At 41.8% G+C, this 23,087-nt stretch overlaps 2 protein-coding genes across 3 annotated transcripts in view; both read left to right on the forward strand.

Moving 5' to 3' along the window:
- Positions 1 to 4,733: 4,733 nt before the first annotated feature.
- On the forward strand, positions 4,734 to 8,350 carry LOC127630237 (uncharacterized). 2 transcript variants are annotated; one of them, XM_052107712.1, is made up of 2 exons: positions 4,734 to 5,198; positions 6,311 to 8,350. In XM_052107712.1, exons 1-2 carry the CDS (start codon positions 5,107 to 5,109, stop codon positions 7,461 to 7,463), a joined length of 1,245 nt encoding a protein of 414 aa, XP_051963672.1. In that variant the 5' UTR covers positions 4,734 to 5,106; the 3' UTR covers positions 7,464 to 8,350. The 2 variants fall into 2 exon arrangements, with proteins under 2 accessions (XP_051963672.1, XP_051963673.1); XM_052107713.1 differs by lacking the exon at positions 4,734 to 5,198 and adding an exon at positions 5,500 to 6,095.
- Positions 8,351 to 8,552: 202 nt separating this feature from the next.
- The window catches only part of LOC127629776 (E3 ubiquitin-protein ligase rnf168-like), a 36,898-nt gene continuing 22,363 nt past the window's right edge, over positions 8,553 to 23,087 (forward strand). The window contains exons 1-3 of the mRNA XM_052107015.1: positions 8,553 to 8,853; positions 9,683 to 10,096; positions 10,392 to 10,462. Of these exons, the coding sequence (XP_051962975.1) occupies positions 9,757 to 10,096; positions 10,392 to 10,462 (411 nt within the window). The 5' untranslated portion in view covers positions 8,553 to 8,853; positions 9,683 to 9,756. The remainder of the gene's footprint in view (positions 8,854 to 9,682; positions 10,097 to 10,391; positions 10,463 to 23,087) is intronic.

Below are 23,087 nucleotides of genomic sequence, written 5' to 3' on the forward strand. Positions count from 1 at the left end.
GAGGTTCTCGGGAACCCGTTGAGGGGCCATGCATGGAGGGCCCACAGATCGAGGCGGGGATGAAGAATCATCCCGTTGGCCTGCCTGAGGAGGTCTAGCCTCAGCGGAATCGGCCATGGGGCAGATTGCATCATCTGCATCAGTTCTGGAAACCACGTCTGGTTTTTCCAGAGAGGGGCTACCAGGAGCACTGCACATTTCACTTCCCTGATCCGACTGATGACCTGAGGTAGCATCGCGATCGGGGAAAGCATACAAGGGCGGCTCGGCCAGACTTGGGCGAGCGTCCGTGCTCTTTGAGAAGAAAAGGGGCAGTGCGCATTTTCCCTGGAGGTGAAGAGGTCGACCTACGCCTTGCCAAAGGTTTGCCATAACCACTGAACCGTCAGGGGTGGAGAGACCATTCTCCTGGGAGAACCTTGTCTCTGGACAGCATGTCCGCTCCCTGGTTCAGGGCGCCTGGCACATGCGCTGCTCTCAGCGGCGCAAGTGGTGCTGTGACCATGAGATGAGCTCCCTGGCCATAGAGTGCAGGGAGCTCGACCTGAGTCCACCCTGGCGATTTATATACGATACTGCCGTCATGTTGTCCGTTCGGACCAGGACGTGTACGTTTTTCAGGTACGGAAGCAGGGCTCTGAGAGCCAAGGCGACCGCTTTCATTTCCAGACAGTTTATATGCAGGCGCTTTTCCGTGTTTGACCAAAAGCCGGAGACAGGCCTGCCCTCGTAAAGGGCCCCCCATCCTATTTTGGAGGCATCTGTCATGATCATTTTTCTCCATGTGTTCACGCCCAGACTCACGCCGGTTCGATACCAGTCGACGGCTTTCCAGGGCGTCAGGGCTTTTATACAGCCATGATTTGCTCTGAATAAAAAGTGGCCAGAGCGCCACGCGTGAGTGGGGACATGGCTCTTGAGCCAGCGTTGGAGAGGACGCATGTGCAACAATCCTAGCTGGAGTACAGCTGATGCCGAAGCCATGAGACCGAGCATCCTTTGAAATTGTTTGACGGGGCGCGCACGCCCGGTCTGAATGATGTTGCAAGGCGTCGATTAGAGAGCGCGCGCTATGATGAGAGGCACGCCGTCATCTGCACTGAGTCTAGCACTATTCCCAGAAAGGAGATATTCTGGCTGGGGGATAGCATGCTCTTTGCAAAATTGATTCTCAGACCCAGGCATTCTAGATGGCTGATAATCCAAGATCTGTGCGTCGTTAACTGACTCTCTGATTGTGCTATGATTAGCCAATCGTCGAGGTAATTCAGTATTCGCACTCCCGCTGTCTCAGGGGAAAGTGCTGCGTCCATACATTTCAGTGAATGTACGGGGGCCAATGATAGGCCAAATGGTAGTAATGTGTACTGGTATGACTGTCCCTCAGCGAATCTCAGAAAAGGCCTGTGATGAGGCGCTATCGGAATGTGAAAGTAAGCGTCTTTCAAAACCACTGATAGAAACCAATCCCGGGCGAACTTGCGCGAGGATATGTTTGGTCGTTAACATTCTGAACGAGCGAATCATTAAAGCTTTGTTCAGATGTCTGAGATCTAGGATGGGGCGGAGGCCACCGTCCTTTTCGGACGAGAAAATAGCGGCTGTAAAAACCTGCCTCGCTTATAGAGGGAGGAACAGTTTCTATAAGCCCTTCTCTATTAGTTTGAGCACCTCGGTGCGTAGAACATGTGACACATCTCTCCTCACTTTCGTCTCGACCACCGCTGAAAAGCGGGGTGGTCTCGTGGCGAATTGAAGCGAGTAACCGTGTTTTATTATGTTCAAAACCCATTTCGGCATGTCGGGGATTTTTTCCCAGGCTTTTGCTCGCACAGATATGGGCTGAATGCTGGCTGGGGGCGTGTCGCAGTGACGTATGGGCCCCACCGGCAAATTGCCTTGTGCTAACACTGAGCTTACAGCTGTCAGAGGCGCGGGCGCGCACTGAGCAGCCTTTTTGAGTGCCGAGTGCAGGGGTGCGTGTGAGATTACAGGCACGCGCGCTATCTCCGAAATGTTTGCAGCATGAGCTGGAGAAATGTTTGAAACTGTATGGACAGTGTTTTCGGGTGGGGGTGCATACATCGTAATAGGCACACACGCCACTGTCATAAAGCTTCCCGCTCTTAGCGGGGAGTTTCTTGGCTCACGTGTCGCATCCGTGATGGTTGCGGCATGAGACAGAGAACTGTTTGAAACTGTATGGGCAGTGCTTATGGGTGGGGGTGCATATACCGTAGTAGGCACGCGCGCCACTTTCATAAAGCCTCCCGCTCGCGGCGGGGGGTTTTTGGCTATGCATACAGTGTTTGTGTGTAGGGGTGCATGCAGGACAGCAGGCACGCGCGCTACCTTTATAGTATTTCCCGCTTTTACTGGGGAAGTGTTTATAACTGTGGGAACAGTGCTTGCGTGTAGAGGTGCATACATGACAATAGGCACACAATCTACATATATGGTGCGCCCAGCTGGAGCTGGGGAAGTATTCGGCACTGTTTGGACAGTATTGATACGTGGGAATGCGCACTTTAGTGTGGACACGTGACCCCTTAGTGACACAGGCAGAAAATGACTCTTTTTGTGATTTCTGTGTGTTGCCGTTAAAATGGCATTTGATTGCAGGTGAGCGAGTTCTGTGACTGGCCCATTGACTGCTGTACAGACATTTCCAGCCGCCTGTAAGGGGACTGGGTAATGTTTCACACGTTTTAGAGAGAGTGGTCCGGCTTTTGCGAGACACGCACTCTCTCTTTTTCTTCCTATTGCTAGAAAGACTTACGAGGCTCCGGGTTCAGCACGATCTTGGGCCGAGGACCCTGACCCCGTTGCTCAGGCGGCTTCCTTCGGTTAGCGGAATGCGAGCGGCGTCGAGCGTCCGTTTCAGGTCTGCTCTTTGGCTGGGAGACGGGAGGCGCCGCCCTGGCTCGCTGCTGCTGCTGAGGTGGTCTCTGGCGGCTCTGAGACGAGCTGGAGCGCTTGGGCAGGAAGTGAGGCATAGCCTGCGAATCCTTCCGAGCTTCAGTGAAGCGTTCAGCAAACTCTTTTACCGCCGGTCCGAACAGGCTGCTTGGAGCGATAGGCGCGTCAAGAAATGGCGCCTTATCCGCGTCCTTCATCTCTGTTAACGTCAGCCACAGATGGCGCTCAAGGACAGTCAGGTTAGCCATGGCCCGGCCGATGGATTGGGCGATGGCCTTTGTGGCTCGCAGGGCTATGTCAGTGGCGCTGCGCAGGTCCTTGAAAGCCTCAGGTTCAGGTCCCGACTCGTCCATGGTGCGGAGAAGTTTGGCCTGATAAACTTGTAGAACAGCCATGGAATGAAGCGCTGACGCAGCTTGGCGGCGGCGGCGTATGCGTGGCCGGCAGAGCTGAGGTAGATCGGCAGGGCTTCGAGGGATGAGAAGCTTTGGCTTTCCATCCAGCGGTGGAGGGTGGGCACAGATGGTTGGCCACAGCCTCCTCGAGGGGGGGTTCCTCGTAGCCTCTTTCTCTCGCGCCGTCCACTGAGGAGAGCGAGGAAGAGAAAGAAGGCTTCAGGCGAGCAGAGTCGCGGGGCTTTCCACGACTTTGTGAGTTCGTCGTGAACTTCGGGGAAGAAAGGGGAGGGTCTCTGTCGAGGGGCCTGCCGGCGCCCCTGCAGGAACCACTCGTCCAGCCGGCTGCGGGCGGGTTCTTCCGGAGAAGACCAGTCGAGCCCGAGGTCTTCCACGGCTTTGGACAGGATGCGGATGATCTCAGAGTCCATGCTGGTGCCCGTGCTCGTGTCCGCTAATGTCGACGGCGCGGGGTCGAAGGCCGTTGGATGCAGCGTCAATAGAAAGGCTGTCACCCTTTTCACAGTCGTCCCCTGACACGCCGAACGAGACGAGACCCACCGCTCTGTTGGAGGGGTGCTGGTCCGCCTGCGTGAAATGGACTGCCGGCGGGGAGATCTTGGGTAGTGGTGAAGCACGCGGGGACTGGCCCGGCGTGACGTCACTGAATTCCGCGTGCTCTGGCAGCCTCTATGAGCGGCGCTTTTTCTTGCGCGGCTCGAACGGAGGAGACGGCAGCACGGTGGAAGCAGGCTCATTTGTGGCGAAGGCGGCAAAGCGAGCGCGCAGCTCGGCGAGGCCCAGGGAGTCACATTCGGGCATCCGCCCTGAATGAGAGCAGCTTCTGCGTGGTCAGGTCCCAGGCAGCGAGTGCAGATAACGTGACGGTCCCCGTCAGGAAGAGGGCCTCTGCACGAGGCGCAGGTTAAGGGCATTTGGAACAACGCCTCGAAAATTGCTCTTTTACTTAAATCAAAAGCGTCGCAGAGGCGAACACTTGTAAGTAAAAAAAGGATATCAGTGATGCGCGCCGGATGGCGTAGCAGAAGGCTTCGAAGGCGGCTGAAGGCGCCGGCGTCCTCTTAGCAGTCCTGCTGTAGGCTTGTCAACGGCGGGCGAAAAGACTCCAACAATCCGGAGGATCCAGCGAAGAGAAGGTCTTCGCTGAAGCGCCTAATATATAGCCCTAGCCACGCCCATCTTGGCGGGCTCTGAGCGCGCGAGCGCGAAGCGCGCGCCCATTGGTCGCGCGTTCAGAGTTGCCCCGTCATTGGTTCGAGCAAGTTGCCACAGCACAGCCAATCACCGAGCTGCCTCGCTCATTGCTGTATGCTGTGCAGCTGCAATGCGTTTTACATAAAGACTTCAATATTTCTCGAGAAACGGAGTTTTCCCATAGCGTAAGCTACTTACGCAATAGGAGAGACCTCTCGAGAGGGAACTGACTGGCGCGCGCGAGAGACAGCTTTTATTTGATGTTATTATGAGACTGAGAAGTGAAATAATATTTTAGATGAGAAATGTAAAAATGTTTTCGGTTCATTATGAGACCGTGGCGGGGCAAATGGGAAACACTGCGATTGGATTAGCTAATCGTGTGCTGGACTGTTATATTTTTGGCTAATGCAGAACACTACAAAATGATTGTAGAAGTGGGTATACGCAATGCAGACTTATAAAGAAGTGTGTATACGCCATAGTAGACTGGGTACAGTTGAGACATAGGTACAGTTGAGACACCTTAAATAACTTGCGTGCGCAGCAAGCACAAGTTGTGATTTTTGCTGTGCACATGCTTATTAGTGTCCTCTTTGATCGTGGGAAATTTGAAAAATGGACGCATCTCCGATGCGAAGATATCGGCAAACGTTTTTTTTTTCTAAGGTAAGACGTTCACTTCACCATGCACACTCCACAATGAATAGCTTATTATCCTTATGTGACTGTTAAACGTAACTGGTATAATCACAAACGTTATTCTGTGCCCTAAAAACGGGCATATTTCATGGTATTGTGTCATGCATGGTCATTGCAAAATCTAGAGAAATGCGCGAGGTGGCCATCAGGGTACAGTTGAGACACACGTCTCAAATGTACCCGCGATAGAGTTCTATTACGTCACACGCTGTTTAGTTGTTCAGTGTTATGATAACAGGTTAAATGTCATAATTAGCCAGCATAGGACACAAATGAAAATAAAATTGTATATTTGTGATATTTAAACTGTGTATTATTCATGAAAATATTTTCTAACAGAATGTTATAAGGTTAACCTAGCATGTTGTCAAATAGGCAAGGTGGTAAAACGGGTACAGTTTATACACCATTTTTAAGATGTGTGCAGCAGTCACATAGTTAATTTAAAAGAGAGAGTGTGTGTGTGGGGGGTGTGTGTGTGTGTGTGTGTGTGTGTGTGCTATGCTGTTTATGTTGTGTATACATAGCCTGTATGAGGACTTTTTGTTTATGTTTATGTTACACCTGTTGCAGGATGCCCCACAACAGAGCTAGGACAACGAATAGGGGAGTGCCAGGATACCTATTAGAGAGGTAGAGGAGGGCAGATCAATTAGGAAGGTAGCTGAGAATTTACAGATTCCTGTTGCTTCACTGGCCCGATATGTGAAGAAAAGGCGAGAGCTTGCTGATGAGGGCCCAGGCCTGCTGCCCTCAGTAGGGTACAAGAGCTGCAATGCAGTTCTAACTTATGACCAGGAGCTCAGCCTGGTGTCTTATATCAGGACAGCGGCAGCCTTATATTATGGGCTACCCCCTAAAGAGGTAGGAATGCACTAAAAACCAACAATAGGGAGAGACAGGCACAATGACAAATAAGCCAGTATTACAAATCCATAACAACTGTTTTGCTGCACATACATTTTCTGTAGGCTGAATGTGTTTAACAGCCTTTAACTTTAAATAATTAAATGATACATGGGATATCTTATAAAAGTACAACTGCATTATCAGCTAATTTTGTTTTTCTTTATTGTTAGATTCGCAAATTGGCCGATTTTTACAGATTGCCTTTTCCACAGCAGTGGACTAAAAAGGCCTCAGGCTACATGTTTTTACAGGTCAACAAACTTTAATGAAGTGAATGTGGGGTCTTTCTTCAAAAAATTGACAACTGTCTACAGCAGACATGGATTTCAGGCTAAAGATATCTGGAATGTAGATGAGACTGGGCTTGTGAGGGTCCAGAAACCTGACTTTCTTGTTGCGACGAAGGGGGAAAGACGAGTGGGTAGCATAACATCAGCTGAAAGGGGGGTTCTTGTTACCATGGCACTGGCAGGGAATGCTCTTGGTAACATTATTCCCCCCCATTTCGTCTTTCCCCGGAAGAAATACCTTCCGCATTTCATTCGTGGTTGCCCAGAGGGGTCTATCGGCACAGCCAATGGCAGTGGCTGGATGATGGAGAAGGACTTTGTTGTCTTCTTGCAGCATTTTGAACACTACACCCGGGCAACAGAGGAGAGCAAAGTCTTGCTGCTGTTGGATAATCACAGCTCCCATATCTCAATAGAAGCTATAAACTTCTGTAGGGCCAATGGTGTGGTTATGCTTTCATTTCCACCACAATGCACTCACCATCTGCAGCCACTTGACAAGTCTGTCTACGGTCCGTTAAAGAGGTTCTTCAATGAGGAGATGGACAAGTGGCACCGTGAGAATCCTGGACAAACTATCACCATCTATGACCTGCCACAGTTGCTAAACAACATCTTACTGCTGGCAGCGTCACCTCTGAATGTAAAGAAGGGGTTTAAGAGTACTGGGATCTGGCCGCTCAATCCACTTATCTTCAAGGGAGAGGATTTTCTCCCAGCTTCAGTGACCGACAGGCCCCCTCCAGATGAATCTCTCCCTGGGCTGTCCGACGCCGCCCTCACACCACCTGGGCCGTCCGACGCTGCCCTTACACCACCTGGGCCGTCTGCCGATGATGCTCTTGTTGCTCTTACAGGGCCAACAATGACTATAAATTCTGAGGGTCTTCATGAAATAACCCTGACTTTATTTCCTCTTTCATTACAAGAGGAGGAAATCATCACGGAAGTAAGAGAAATTGATTTAATTTCAAGCAATGTATTATACATACAATTATGGTCCAGCATGTTCCAAAGTTTAGTCCTGAACTAATCAGGCCTCATCCAAAAGCTGGCCCCAGAAAGGCCAATGGTCAACGTCGGAGGAAAAGGACCACTGAAATTCTCACTGATACCCCTGTAAAGGAGACCCTTGAAGAGAAGAAAAGAAGATCCTCCATGAAGGTGAAAAGGAAGATCATGACAGAGAAAAAGGAAGGAGGGAAAAAGAAGAAAGAAAAGCACAGAAGACACAAAATGCCTGGTGTGTGACGAATGGTTCTCAAGTTCACGGTCGGGAGAGAAATGGGTGTCCTGCTCTAGGTGTAGCATGTGGTCACACGTAGAGTGTACCCTTGGCGGAGACAGCTACACATGCCATCATTGTGAAAGTGACACCTGAATCAATTTCTTCCTTTGTTGGTTGTTTACTGTTACTTTTGACATTGTTATTGTTAGTGTTGTTATTGGAATGTTTCCATTTGTACTGTTGCAATATCTGTTCATGAAATATCTTGTTCCTGTTTTATACATTTTAACCAGTGCTAATTTAAATTAAATGAATTAATTTAAATGGATGAATAAACAAACATGTTGCCCAAATGTTATTTTCTTTATTTATTATATTTGCAATGAACGGGTAGTTACATTTAGCCTACTTCATTAAAAATGGGTGTCTCAACTGTACCATGGTACTGTCTCAACTGTACCACATATGGGTACAGTTGAGACAAAGTTGAGACAAAAAGCACCTTATTTTTATGAGCTAATTGTGGAAAATATAAACTTACTTATGGGTAATATTGATTGATAATATCTTAGTCTTCAAGCTAATGAAATGTCATGTGGCATGTCATGTGGAAATTCACTTCTTTTCAGTATCTATTTCTGTGTGAAAAATCAAAACGCAAAAAGTGTCTCAACTGTACCCAGTCTACCCTACCTGCGTATACCCTGCACCACGTCCCTGGGGTTAGGTTCGTTTTTTGGATGAACTATCCCTTGAATGGTGCAACCAGTATTTATTTATTTTGTATTTTTGTGTGCATGTGTTGTACTATATGGCTTTCTTCTAAAACATGTTTAATGACTGGCGTTATCTCAAGTGAATATGTATGATTTAAAATATATTTTCAAAAGTATTTTAATTTATATTGTGTGCTCTACAGAAAAAAAATTTAAAAGAGAAAAATTATCGAGTTCCCCTTTTGTATGAAGTTACCTGGTAAACTAGTTATAAGCAGACCAGATATCAATCAAATAATGACTACTTTATTTCTACTTCGAAATGGAATCATAAGTTAATTAAAATGAACAGGCTGCGAAACAAACAACCCGAAGGACTTTTATTTTGAAAGGTTGTTCTGTTGGTTTTATGGAATCACGTGTGAGAAACAGCGCAAAAAAAAAAAAAAAAAAAATCCCGGGATTTTGGGTCCTATCAAGTAAGTAGCCTTTTGTGACTTTTTAAACAGCTTTATTTTGACGTTGACGCTTAGATTAATAAACAGTGTAAAGTTTGAGACGTTGCATTTTTAAGTAATACCGTGTAGCTTTCATATATCCCCTCAGTAAACAATCTGTTTCATTGAAATTCGCTAACTGCGCAGTTAGCATAAAAAGTTCTATAAGATTTTATTCTGCACATTTGGATTATTTCTGAAATTATATATTTTTGATTGACAGTACCTACTAAAAAGAAACAATAACTGTGCAAACTGTATTGTAAAGAGAACTGTATTGAGAGTAGTTAAAGATTGTCTTTGAGATGGATACAATTGACAAACTGACCTGTTTTTTTTTCTCCCCTTCATCGTAATAACTAGTGAACTATTTTTTGTGCACGATAAGAGGTTTACAACACACAAACACACAAAAAATTGACTGATTACTGGTTACTGATTTGTTGATAAAATAACCAGTATGATTTACTTTCAATTTATTACGTCTAATCCTTTTCAAACTTTAGAGACCCCGCAACTCTTATATTGTTCCTATAGCAGACTTTGTTTAACTTTCATTAAGAACATTAACAAACATTATTACAGCACATCATGCTTTTCTGATCATTAGTTTATTCAAATAGTTAGAAATGTCAAATATTCTTCAGGAAAATTGGGAACATTTATATATTTTCTCATTGGACCCCCAGTAATACCTTAATATGGTTAAAACCCCAGTTTATATATATATATATATATATATATATATATATATATATATATATATAAAATCAGCTGTTATGCTAATACTTGTTTTGTTGTTGTCTTTCAGCTGATTGTCTCTTGCAGCTCTTAAACTATAGTCAGAAAAACATCATCAGTCATTGAAAAGGGACAGGCAGCAGAATGCCACCTGTGTCTGAAGTGGACACAGGTCCTGTTGAAGAAAGCTCTGGGGGACTTACACAGTCGGATTGCTTGTGCCCAGTGTGTCTGGACATATTCCTGGAGCCGGTCACTTTGCCATGCACACACACGTTTTGTAAAACCTGCTTTTTGGAGACTGTTGACAAGTCCAACATGTGCTGTCCGCTTTGCCGGAAACGAGTGTCCACTTGGGCACGACTCAATGGCCGGAACAAAACGTTGGTGAATATGGAGCTGTGGAAACGAATACAGGATGCATTTCCCACCCAGTGTGAGCGAAGATTACAGGGGATAGAAGATGAAGATGATGATGTCGGCAGTGAGTAACATTGTGTTTCAAATTAACCACTTGACAGCACCGTAACCAAGCATTAGATACTTTAAAATATCAATAATTTTGTATAATTAGGTTATAAAAGATCTAATTTTAGATTTTTAATTTGCAGTTATAGCTGGAAATTATACAGCTATAATTTAACTCCATTATACAGTAATAAACACTTTTTCTTATTTTTGAGGCCTGGAGTGTGATTGCATGAATATGAGTAACATAAGTGTTTTCAGTATTAAAACAACTCTTGAATCGATTGTAATTTCTCATGCACTTATTTTAGTGTTGGTTCCAAGACCTCGTGTGAGTCAGCCGGGAGAAGTGAGGAGAGAGTATGAGGATCAAATCACTAAGGTAAGTGATTCAGCATGGTCGAATGCAGGAATTTACCAAGGACCCCCAAAATGATGATCTCCTTGCAAGGGACTTCCTTTTGAAAATATTAAAATGCACCTGTTTATTTTCTGTGCAAAGACCCATTTATACTGTGCAAGACAAATTATAGATAAGAGATAAAAAATTTAATAATTAGCTTTTATATTGTCGTTGGCTAAAACATGATTAAAACATTATTTTTAAAATATTTACTATACAAACTTAAGGTAAATAAATTATATTTTAATCATGACAGTGTGCTTTATACCTAATATTTTCGATTCAGTTAAAACTAGGCATGGGAATCAAAAGGAATTTAACAAATCTGTTTCCGATTTCTCTTAACAATTCCAGTTTCTTAATGTTCCATCAACAATTCCTAGACATTGCCACGTTTAATTCGTAACATGTAGGGTTTTGACCAAATGTATAATATAAGTAGATGTGCATGTCAATAAGATACAATCAATATCATTCCATTTGACAGCATTTGTTTTAACAGACATTATGTGTGCGCAAACAAATGTACATAGCAGTGGAATGTAATCACCATTGTTACAATTGATAACATGTTATAATTAAGTAATATCACACGAGCATGAGTGCGATATGGCCCTATATCAGCACTGCTGGTGCCGTTGATAATTACAACATAAGCGCCTCTAGTTCTGTAATCAAACAGTCCTTTGTGTCTCTCAGGTGCAATGAGCCTTAATCCTCAAATTGTTAATTTAAAGCCGTTTAAAACAATGTCCTAGCTTAAGTAATGTAGTGGTAATACGAGTGATCATGGAGCGCTGTTCTATGTAAACAATGACTAATGGATTCACTTTTCTTCACCAACTGTCTTATATTACACACAAAAATGATCTTTTGCCACCACCTGCTGGCTAACTTATGTAATTTCACTCCTAACTGATATATATATATATATACAGTGAGGAAAATAAGTATTTGAACACCCTGCTATTTTGCAAGTTCTCCCACTTAGAAATCATGGAGGGGTCTGAAATTGTCATCGTAGGTGCATGTCCACTGTGAGAGACATAATCTAAAAAAAAATCCAGAAATCACAATGTATGATTTTTTAACTATTTATTTGTATGATACAGCTGCAAATAAGTATTTGAACACCTGAGAAAATCAATGTTAATATTTGGTACAGTAGCCTTTGTTTGCAATTACAGAGGTCAAACGTTTCCTGTAGTTTTTCACCAGGTTTGCACACACTGCAGGAGGGATTTTGGCCCACTCCTCCACACAGATCTTCTCTAGATCAGTTAGGTTTCTGGGCTGTCGCTGAGAAACATGGAGTTTGAGCTCCCTCCAAAGATTCTCTATTGGGTTTAGGTCTGGAGACTGGCTAGGCCACACCAGAACCTTGATATGCTTCTTACAGAGCCACTCCTTGGTTATCCTGGCTGTGTGCTTCGGTCATTGTCATGTTGGAAGACCAAGCCTCGACCCATCTTCAATGCTCTAACTGAGGGAAGGAGGTTGTTCCCCAAAATCTCGCAATACATGGCCCCGGTCATCCTCTCCTTAATACAGTGCAGTCGCCCTGTCCCATGTGCAGAAAAACACCCCCAAAGCATGATGCTACCACCCCCATGCTTCACAGTAGGGATGGTGTTCTTGGGATGGTACTCATCGTTCTTCTTCCTCCAAACACGGTTAGTGGAATTATGACCAAAAAGTTCTATTTTAGTCTTATCTGACCACATGACTTTCTCCCATGACTCCTCTGGATCATCCAAATGGTCATTGGCAAACTTAAGACGGGCCTTGACATGTGCTGGTTTAAGCAGGGGAACCTTCCGTGCTATGCATGATTTCAAACCATGACGTCTTAGTGTATTACCAACAGTAACCTTGGAAACGGTGGTCCCAGCTCTTTTCAGGTCATTGACCAGCTCCTCCCGTGTAGTTCTGGGCTGATTTCTCACCTTTCTTAGGATCATTGAGACCCCACGAGGTGAGATCTTGCATGGAGCCCCAGTCCGAGGGAGATTGACAGTCGTGTTTAGCTTCTTCCATTTTCTAATGATTGCTCCAACAGTGGACCTTTTTTCACCAAGCTGCTTGGCAATTTCCCGTAGCCCTTTCCAGCCTTGTGGAGGTGTACAATTTTGTCTCTAGTGTCTTTGGACAGCTCTTTGGTCTTGGCCATGTTAGTAGTTGGATTCTTACTGATTGTATGGGGTGGACAGGTGTCTTTATACAGCTAACGAACTCAAACGGGTGCATCTAATTTAGGATAATAAATGGAGTGGAGGTGGACATTTTAAAGGCAGACTAACAGGTCTTTGAGGGTCAGAATTCTAGCTGATAGACAGGTGTTCAAATATTTATTTGCAGCTGTATCATACAAATAAATAGTTAAAAAATCATACATTGTGATTTCTGGATTTTTTTTTTTAGATTATGTCTCTCACAGTGGATATGCACCTACGATGACAATTTCAGACCCCTCCATGATTTCCAAGTGGGAGAATTGCAAAATAGCAGGGTGTTCAAATACTTATTTTCCTCACTGTATATATATATATACTGCTCTTAAACCTTAGTTTAGAATGGCATGAATACAAGCGGAGTGATACACACACAGTGAAGCGTCTGAGTGCTGATCCTGTCAGAACATCAGTGCTCATGAAATGTCTCTCGTCCAATCAGATTTGGGAACTAACACCGGAACTAACTGTTGTATATTCGTCAATATTACGTTTTACTCTCAATTCTTTCTATTCACCCCTCAGACTGTGTATACATGATAATACTGTCAGTTCATTTGTCTAGCGGGTGAGTAGTTTTTGAAAGAGCCTCGAATGTTTTCTTTCTCGTTGAGTGAATCAGCAACACACCTGTCATCGCTGCTGAAGCTTGTAGAGAGATGCATTAAATTTTTTCTATTGGCTTGCTAGAAAACTTGCTTGCTTGTCTTTCGTATTGTGATTCCATGGTTGTTTACTATTGAACTTGTCAAGTAGTTTTTCTCATCCATAATGGGCAAAGATTATTTTGTATAAAGTTATTTGATACTGTTGAAGTCAGAAGTTTAAATACACTTGGGTTAAGTGTAACGAGGCACACATGCCAGGTCTTATGTATTACAATTGTATAAGGTTCAATATCGGCCAACTGATCAGAAGATAAGGAGTGGCTACTGGAGAGAGGGAAACAACACAGCAGGCAGGTGAAAACCAAGAGCTTTGTTTACTGGTTGAAGTCTCTAGAGTACTGGTTGAATTCAATTCTTAATTTGTCTGGAGCATGTAAATCTCAATACAGTAATTTGACTTGACAACACACAATGTATGATAATGCTTATAATCAACTCTCTTCAGGAAGTTGGACTCATTGACTCAAACAAATCAACTCAATTGACAACAATTGTCATATACTTTGTATGAAAATGAAATAATAAAATAAAACGTCTTGGAAAACTCAGGCTCAGTTTGGTTATGACCCAATAAAATTTAAAGAAAACAATAAACAGTGTTCTCAAAACAACATATTGCAACTTAATTCAAATCACTCTCCCTTCAAAATGAAACAGTCTTTTCAGCCAAATGAATCAAATGTTAAAAATTCACTGAATTGATTCAGTTGGTGTCAGTTCAGAGTCAAATGACTCAGATCAAAAGAGTTGTTGACTCTTTAGAATCGTTCAGTTCAGAATCGATGTCTCTCCGTTCAAAGCTCGAGGAAAAATATGCAAAAACAAAGTTTCAGTCCCATTTGTCCAGAAACAAAAAGGAAAGGGTTTCTCATACTAGTTTCGATGAGTTCAAGATCAAAGTTCAATCAAATGGTCTTCGTTAGTGGCTCGCCTTTTACATACGCTCATATGCGTTGCACGTATCCAGGATGGTGATCACAATTTCTCGGAAGAAACACGCATACAACAACAACAAAAAAAAACCCAGCCAAGGCAAGAATTTCACCTCTTATTTTACAAGAAGATAATTTGCGGTGCTTTTTGGCGCTCCGTGTATCTATGTCGGTTTTTATTCTCGATTCTCTGCCTCGTCTTCTTCTCACTTCGGCGTCAGCTCTTCAAAGTTATCACTTTAACTCAGAAATGTAATCTTTTGATTGCATTCAGATTTCTTTTCCTCAATATCTACTTTTTAATGCGGAGTATCTGAAGATCACTCAGGGTGCATCTGCTTCGTCTGACTCGCTCGCTCTCTCTGTTTTTGAGTCCCAGTTTTGCCAACTATTTTCAATGGAAAGTAGCTAAATGTCGCCAGATGACGTCATGCGTCATTAGCATATTAATGACGTCATCGCGTCGTATTTGCATTCTGCCTAATTTGTCGGTACTGTAGCCTACTTCAGTTTATAATAACGGTTATCTCCCCTAAACCGTGCTCATACTGTTTTTATATAAGTATATAGCCGAATGTCCAGTAAAACGGTTCTCAATTACATATTTTCTGTTAGACAACGGAACGGAACTTAGCTAACGTTACATGTTTATGAGTTTGAAGAAGGTTTATTGTTGTGTTTGGATAAGTAAAATGTATAGAGTCTGTAAATATACGATCTGAAGTCGGAGAGTTCAGAAACCGAACCGGAATGAACTGATTAGTAGTGAATATAAGCGCATGCCAAGAAAAAACGGTCAAATTAAATGTTTTGAATAAAAAAAAAAGAAGGCAGCTGCTATGTGATCACTGATTGGTTCCAGCTAACACAGCGTGCACATGCGCAGCTCATTCATGTCTATGTCCGCTGGCGTGCAGTCAATGGAATGTGCTGCTCCTCTCAGCCGCTCACTGAACAGAGCAGACGCAGCGGGGAAGACCTCACGCTTGCAGTACTGGCGATATTTGGAATTTGGAAAGTTGCTAAGGTTTGTCCAAAAAGTCGCTAGATTTGTCGCTAGTCACTTTTTTGAAAAAATGTCGCTAAAGGGGTCTGAAAAGTCGCTAAAAATAGCGACAAAGTCGCTAAGTTGGCAACAATGTTTTTGACAGCAGCAGTGTGGCCCGCGCAGTCTCAGTGCGCTGCTACCATTGGCTCATTGGAGTGTCAATCAATGCAGCAAGATCCATTATTGGACGAAACACTTTTTCTTCTAAAGCACTCGTTTTTCTCTCTTATTCTCTTTTTCTTAATTTTCCCATCTTTTTACATATCTCTCAACTCATCTACTGGTAGCCTGGATCATCCGGGTTACATAAGGTAATTAAAACTCATTTTTTTAAACACTCCACAGATTTAATATTAGCAAACTAGTTTTAGCAAGTAATTTAGGACATCTACTTTGTACATGACACAAGTAATTTTTCCAACAATTGTTTACAAACAAATTGCTTCACTTTTAATTGACTATATCACAGTTCCAGTGGATCAGAAGTTTACATATACTAAGTTTTCTGTGCCTTTGAAGCAGCTTGGAAAATTCAAGAAAATTATTTCAAGCCTTTAGGCAATTAGCCAGTTAGCTTCTGATAGGCTAATTTTAGTCAATTGGAGGTGTACCTGTTGATCTATTTTAAGGCCTACCTTCAATCTCAGTGCCTCTTTGCTTGACATCATGGGAAAATCAAAAGAAATCAGCCAAGACCTCAGAAAAAAATTGTGGACCACCACAAGTCTGGTATATCCTTGGGAGCAATTTCCAAATACCTGAAGTTACCAGGTTCATCTGTACGAACAATAGTATGAAAGTATAAACACCATGCAACCACACAGTCATCATACTGCTCAGGAAGCATTCTAATTCTTTCACCTAGCGATGAACGTAGTTAAAAAATAAATAAAGTGAAAATCAATCCCAGAACAACAACAAAGGACCTTGTGAAGATGCTGGAGGATACAGGTAGACAAGTATGTACAGCCGTGGCCAAAGGTATTGGCAGTGACATGCATTTTGTGTTTTGCAAAGTTTGCTGCTTCAGTATTGGTAGATAATTTTTTCACATGTTTCTATGGTATACTCGAAAACAATGATAAGCGTTTCATAAGTTTCAAAGACTTTTATTGGCAAAAACATTCAAAATATGCAAAGAGTCAATATTTACAGTGTTGGCCCTTGTTCGTCATAACCTCTGCAATTCACTCTGGCATGCTGGATATCAGCTTCTGGGCCAAATCCTGACTGATGGCGAACCATTCTTGCCTTATTAGTGCTCTGAGTTGATCACAATTTGTGGGCTTCTTCTTGTCCACTCGCCTTTTGAGGATTGACCACATGTTCTCTATGGGATTAAGATCTGGGGAGTTTCAATTACTAACAAAGTGTATGTAAACTTCTGACCCACTGGGAATGTGATGAAAGATAAATAATTCTCTCTACTATTATTCTGACATTTCACATTCTTAAAATAAAGTAGTGATCCTAACTGACAGCTAATGTTTTCTACGATTAAATGTCAGTAATTGTGAAATTGTGAGTTTAAATGTATTTGACTAAGGTGTATGTAAACTTCTGACTTCAACTGTAAATTCAAACTTTTCATGGCATTAGAGATTAGGGATGTAACGATATTGACGATATCGCGTTATTGCGGTGGTAAACGTGTCTCGATATCGTCGTGGTTGGGTTACAATATTAAAAGGACAGGTGTCCGTCAAAAAGCAAGAGGATTAAACACAGTCCCGCGGAACAAATCATTGTTAACTACATAGACCATGATCCTTTGCGCTGCGTTGTCACAACAACCGTTAAGCCAATAGGATTGCACGCTACACGCTGTCCACACAAGCTCACAGCAGGGCAGACAGCGATACTTGTAAGGATGAAAACAACAACCCCGAAGTTGAGATTGTGCCAGCCCCCGCAGCTTTTAAATCAGATGTCTGGAAACATTTTGGTTTCGCCGTGTCAAAAAACGCAAAAGGAGAGAAGGTGGTGGACAGACAATGGACTATTTTGATCATTCTGATGAAAAACGTGAACATAAGCTAAATGATAGGTCAGTGTTTTTTTAAAAGGCTTTTTGACTGACTATTTTATTTAAGTTTAAGTTATGTTCCTAAATACCAGTTTTAAGGCTGCCAGGCTGCTTTTATTTGCCTTGCGCATAAACCTGACTTAACTTGATCTTTGTTTGCACTTAAAGGGAATTCCCTATTGTTTACAATTGTTCTAGTTGCTTCTTAACTTGAACATTGCACAGAAGAATCAGTTATGCAACCAAATATTACTATACAGAATATTGATGTTCCTGACTACAACTTGCACTTTAAAAGCACTATGTGATCAGCGTTTTATGTTGTCATGATCCATAAATACAACAATAAATTGCCTGTTGACTGGCAAAAGCAGAATAAATGTCAGTATTTTTTCGCTATCATCACAAACACTATCGTGAGCTATTTAACAATACCGTGAGCTTTTCCACAATATCGCAATAAATATCGTACCGTGAGGTCAATATCGAAATTGTATCGTACCGTGAGATTTTGATATCGTTACATCCCTATTAGAGATGTCACGGTATTAAATTTTCATATTACGATTATCGTGAACAAAACTATCACGGTTATCAGTATTATCACTGTATTGTTAAAATGTGCTGAAAATGTACATAAAGTACTGATACACACACTGAAAGGTTTTATGTATGAAAATCAACAAACAACAAATAAAATTAGTAAACAAGGGAATAGCAAATGCAGTATATGTTATTTACTAGTGAGATAAGAAATTATTTCAACCCAATTAAATATTGTGTCCAACTATTTACTTTTCCTCGTACTTTCCCCAACTCATGCATTGAGCTAAAAGATAACTTACCTTGCATGAACTATAAAGTGATGGACGGTTGTCACGAAGATGACTCGCCAGATTGGATGCATTGCCCTGTTTTGCAGCGACTTTCCTCTGGCAAGCTCTGCAGACAGGGTTACCATCTTTTACTAATTTTCCCTCAGCATTCTTATAAAATCCAAAATATGACCACACTTCTGATTTGGTCTTCTTGGAAGATTGGAAATTCTCCTGAGCACCGTGTCATGTTTTCATGCTAATAAAACAACAATAACAATGTTGCATGCTGTGCCCTTGCGTCAGACTCATGCTGGGTGTGTGTGGACGGCATTTACCGCAAATTTTTCAATTCTACTGCACGATAATCATGCACTGTTTTAATGATAATTAAATGTGACACGGTAATACTAACCGCTGGGAATTTTATGTGGTTTACCGTGAAACCGGTAACCGTTTCATCCCTATATGGCATTATGTTTGAAATCATTCTCACTATACAACATTCTTCACGATTGCCTTTTAGGGCTGCTAGGATCACTGTGAAAACTGCCCCACCATGGTGGTGGAGTGCCACCAGCAGTGATGTGCATGTAAATGTATCAACTAATAAGACCATGTGAAAATCTGCAATAAATAAATGAATTAATTAATAGCTGATGAGTATAGTGAAGTATTGGATCCTTTGTTACTGTGCTGTCGATTCTTAATGCTAGAGACGTATTAATTTCTTTTTGTTAGAGACTTTAGGATTTTGTGCTATATAGCGCATTGCAGATTTGTGCAATTTAGTACAAGCTCAGTTGTGCATTCACTTCATTATATGAGCTTATGTAAGTGATAATATTATATGTATGCTGTTGATAAAGCTGATTAATTCTGTATAGGATGCATTCAAATAAAGGTGTTTAACCCACTAAGTGCTTCAGTTTATAGTGTTCAGATCTTTAGCTCCCACAGCTCAATAAACTATGAATGGATCATTTGACAAGGTTTGTACAACAAGTTTTTTTCTATTTCAAAAATAAAACATTGTTAGTGCACTGGTAATATCTTGCAGTGTTTTGTATTTTTAGTTATATTTTCATCAACAGTGTGTTTTAAGTAGAATCGTTTAATTATACTCATAATGTGTATTTTTTTCATCTCGTCTTTGATATCGGAATAAAAAAAACATACAAACATGTAAAGCAGTCAGTGGAAAGGAGGCGGCGAGAACCGGCTTTTCAATATAAATAATAGTTTAATATAAAACTTAAAACAGAAGACACGAAGACACAAACACACACGACGGACCTGTCCGTAAACTATCTCTCTCTCCCGCACAATCCTCCGAAGTCGGCCTTTATCCCTCTCGGAGGCTTGATTAGCCTGATAAGGGACCGGGTATGTATAATCACGACCCGGCCCTGCCATCCGCCCTGCCACAAAACACTTCCTACATTTTGTCAGTAATTCCCTTGATGGAACATGCATTCAGTGTGGCTGGAAATATAACCTCAGTGATGTCCTCTCTAAAACCGGACAACTGATTTTACTTGGACACCAGAAAGCAGCTTATTGTGATAAAACAGCATTTCCATTTACATGCACTGTATAAGCGGTGTACTCTTTACTCCCATATACATGTGACTCAGAAAGCAGCTTTATCCACAGCAATGTTATTTTCCCCACGACGCTTGTGTAAATAACAAACATAATATCCGAGGAAGACTTCACTGTTTTGTTCCCCGTTGCGTCGCTTTATTTCCAGATATTCCAGAGTTGTTGCTGTGTTTTATTCCTTTCCATCGTGTTATGCAGCAGAATTGCGCTGAAATAATGTGGTTTTCCTCTAAAGTAAAATTCTGAGATTCCCTCTGTATGAGCGCATATATACGAATGTGAGGGGCCGTTGATATTTTACAGTGGTGTGTGTAAAAGTAAAAGAATAGTTCATAGTAAATGTGCTTTTCCCACTGTAGTCGCAAAAATTTTAAAATCTCTCTGCTGTGTTGATTTGTTGTTGGGCTCCATCCTATGACTTTGTTATCCGGTCTGTTCACGCACATGCACATTAACAGATTTTGACATTCTTAATATATTTAGATATATATACACTGGTGGCCAAAAGATTGGAATAATGTACAGATTTTGCTCTTATGGAAAGAAATTGGCAGAGGTGTGGACTCGAGTCGCGTGACTTGGACTTGACTCGGACTCGAGTCACTAATTTGATGACTCTCGACTCGATAGGATCAAAAAAGACTTGCGACTCGACTTAGACTTTGACAGCAATGACTTGCAACTTGACTTGGACTTCAGCTGTCTGACTTGGAAATACTTATACTTTTTAAAACCAAAGATAAGAGTTGTATAATTAAAAATGTGCAGTAAATCAACAATTAATTTCCCAAATAAACGATTAATTTGATTTACAAATCTGCATGTCAACTAGGGTTGGGCGATGTCCCCTAAATTGGCAGTTGAAGATGTTGACAGTAAAACATTGCGATGGACGATGATATCGTCGGGTGGGGGGTGGGGGTAATATAATTTCATATAATTTTCAAAATTGCCATGAAAAATTATCATTTCGTTATTTTACTAACCCAACTAATGACTCGTCGGCGCTTTATCAGTAGGTTGCACGACACGTGAAGCATTTTTTTTTTTTAGCTTTCACTTATTTTAATATATCTCTTTACATAAATACTATTTTCCACTTAAAAACTAGAATTTCGTTATTTTACTCATTGATGAGCAAAAGGTCGAGGCAGAAATGACCATGTACCTGCAGGAAATGGCCATTGATGGGGAAGAGGACCCGCTGACTTAGTGGAAAACGAACGACAAAAGGTTTCCGTTCATGGCAAGATTAGCACGGAAATATCTGTGCATATGTGCTACCAATACTCCATCAGAGCGGGTCTTCAGCACAGCGGGTAGTGTAGTTACTCCAATCCGCAGCTTATTAAAACCAGATAAAGTGAATATGTTGGTATTTCTGGCCAGAAACATCGAAATTTAAACATGGTCTATGGTGAAAGATATTAGACTTCTTTACGCATTTTTCGCCATCCGTTGCGGAGCTATTAGATTTTGCATCTTATTTTTTAAACGTTCATTTGTGTAGTTCATATGACCACTTTACAATATTTCAATAACATAATTTATTTTGTATCCTGTGCTGAAGTTAATTGTGCTGCTAATTATAAGTGAAATGTTAATGCCGAGTTTCGGTCTGAGTGTTGTTCCCGTTTTCTAGTTCTTTATTTGTTGTTCTTCTATGTTTTAATAAATGCGTGTTATTCATATTCACCTTGTTTCTTTCATTTGATTTGACATTATGGATTCATGGCCAAGGAAATTTTTCTTTAAAAGTATTAACCAGACAAAAGTTATTTGACGTTCGCTGGTCTGGGTTTATCTTAAACTGCCGCTTCAGTGTATACAAGAGCTATGTGACAATGAACAAGATTTTCTGAGACACTACAACTACTAATAATGAATTAATAAAGGCTATTTTCTTGTAGCGTACAACATAAAATATTTTAATCTAAATGTACATTGTAAGACATGTAAAAAAAAGACAAGAAGCTAACAATGTCAAGATCAATATTTGTGTAGCCTGCCTGACACGGTATTTTCACAGACTAACACGTCACGTCTCTGGCATATACCACAGTATTTAAAATAGCATATATGCATTAGTTATATTCTCAATTTAATTTACAGAGCAATCCCTGCAAAGTTTTTAGGTTAACTATAGAAGAGACTAGGATTAGTGAGTCACACTAGCAAGACTCGCAAAAGGGGGCGTGGCATCACGATGGTGGCTCTACATCGTGATGTTGGTCAGCCATCACGATGGACGATGATATCGTCCATCGGCACAACCCTAATGTCAACGCTCCTTATTCAACCAATCAGACAACCAACCAATCAGCTTCCACGAAAGCTGAACCAAGTTTGAAGACCGCAGCGTGCATTTAAGGACAAGGACACAGCAAAAATTATTCCAAAGGTGATATAATTGGGATATATTGAATACAGCATTAAAGGCAACAAAAGGATTGCAACATGTAGAACCTGTGGTTCCAAAATTACAGACACCTCGTCGACAACGTCCAATTTTGTGAGGCATCTGAAAATCCACAGACAGAGGTAAGTTGTTAACTAATTTAGGTCAGCTATGGTTCAGTAACATACATGTCTATGGCAGCACATGGCAGATTTACAGGCTAACAAAGTCTGCATATCGAACCGCATACTATTTTTTACTGCGGTCAGTAGCGTTTAACGTGTTATAGTAATTAGTGTAATGGACTAAATCTACCCAGTGTTTTATCACGCTGTTGTATGATCTCGATAAAGGAACTGCATTTATTGTGACCACACGTTAGTGCTTTTTGAGTATAACTGGTCAGAACGTGCATGTAAACACACTCATGCTTTTGCGGACGCGCTGGTCCTCTGTCATGCGTTTGGCTATATTTATTTAATTATATTGGTTATGGTTCTAAAAATCACAAAACCTATCATTTACTCTGTTTGCAGCCCTTTACAGTATATAACCACGGCCGGACTGGGACACAATTTCAGGCCGGGAAATCCTACACCCATCCAGGCCATCCTATGTACCCAAATAAAATGTAGAAACACGGACAACCTTGTATTTCATACAATATTTAAATTTCTTTATTTTCTTATTTTGCTTCTACCTGTCATCTCACTCCCTGGCTGAATCTGATGTGTGATCATTGCACCACAGCTAGTGCTAGGTTGGCTGTCTCCACCTTCATTTGATGAAAAAAAAAAAAAAGGAAATTTGAATTACCTTATTAAATGTATGCATCATCTTTCATGTCAAATTCTTACATTTGATCAATAAATTCAGTTATA

This window comes from Xyrauchen texanus, chromosome 36 (assembly GCF_025860055.1).
Source record: "Xyrauchen texanus isolate HMW12.3.18 chromosome 36, RBS_HiC_50CHRs, whole genome shotgun sequence".
NCBI classification, from domain to species: domain Eukaryota; kingdom Metazoa; phylum Chordata; class Actinopteri; order Cypriniformes; family Catostomidae; genus Xyrauchen; species Xyrauchen texanus.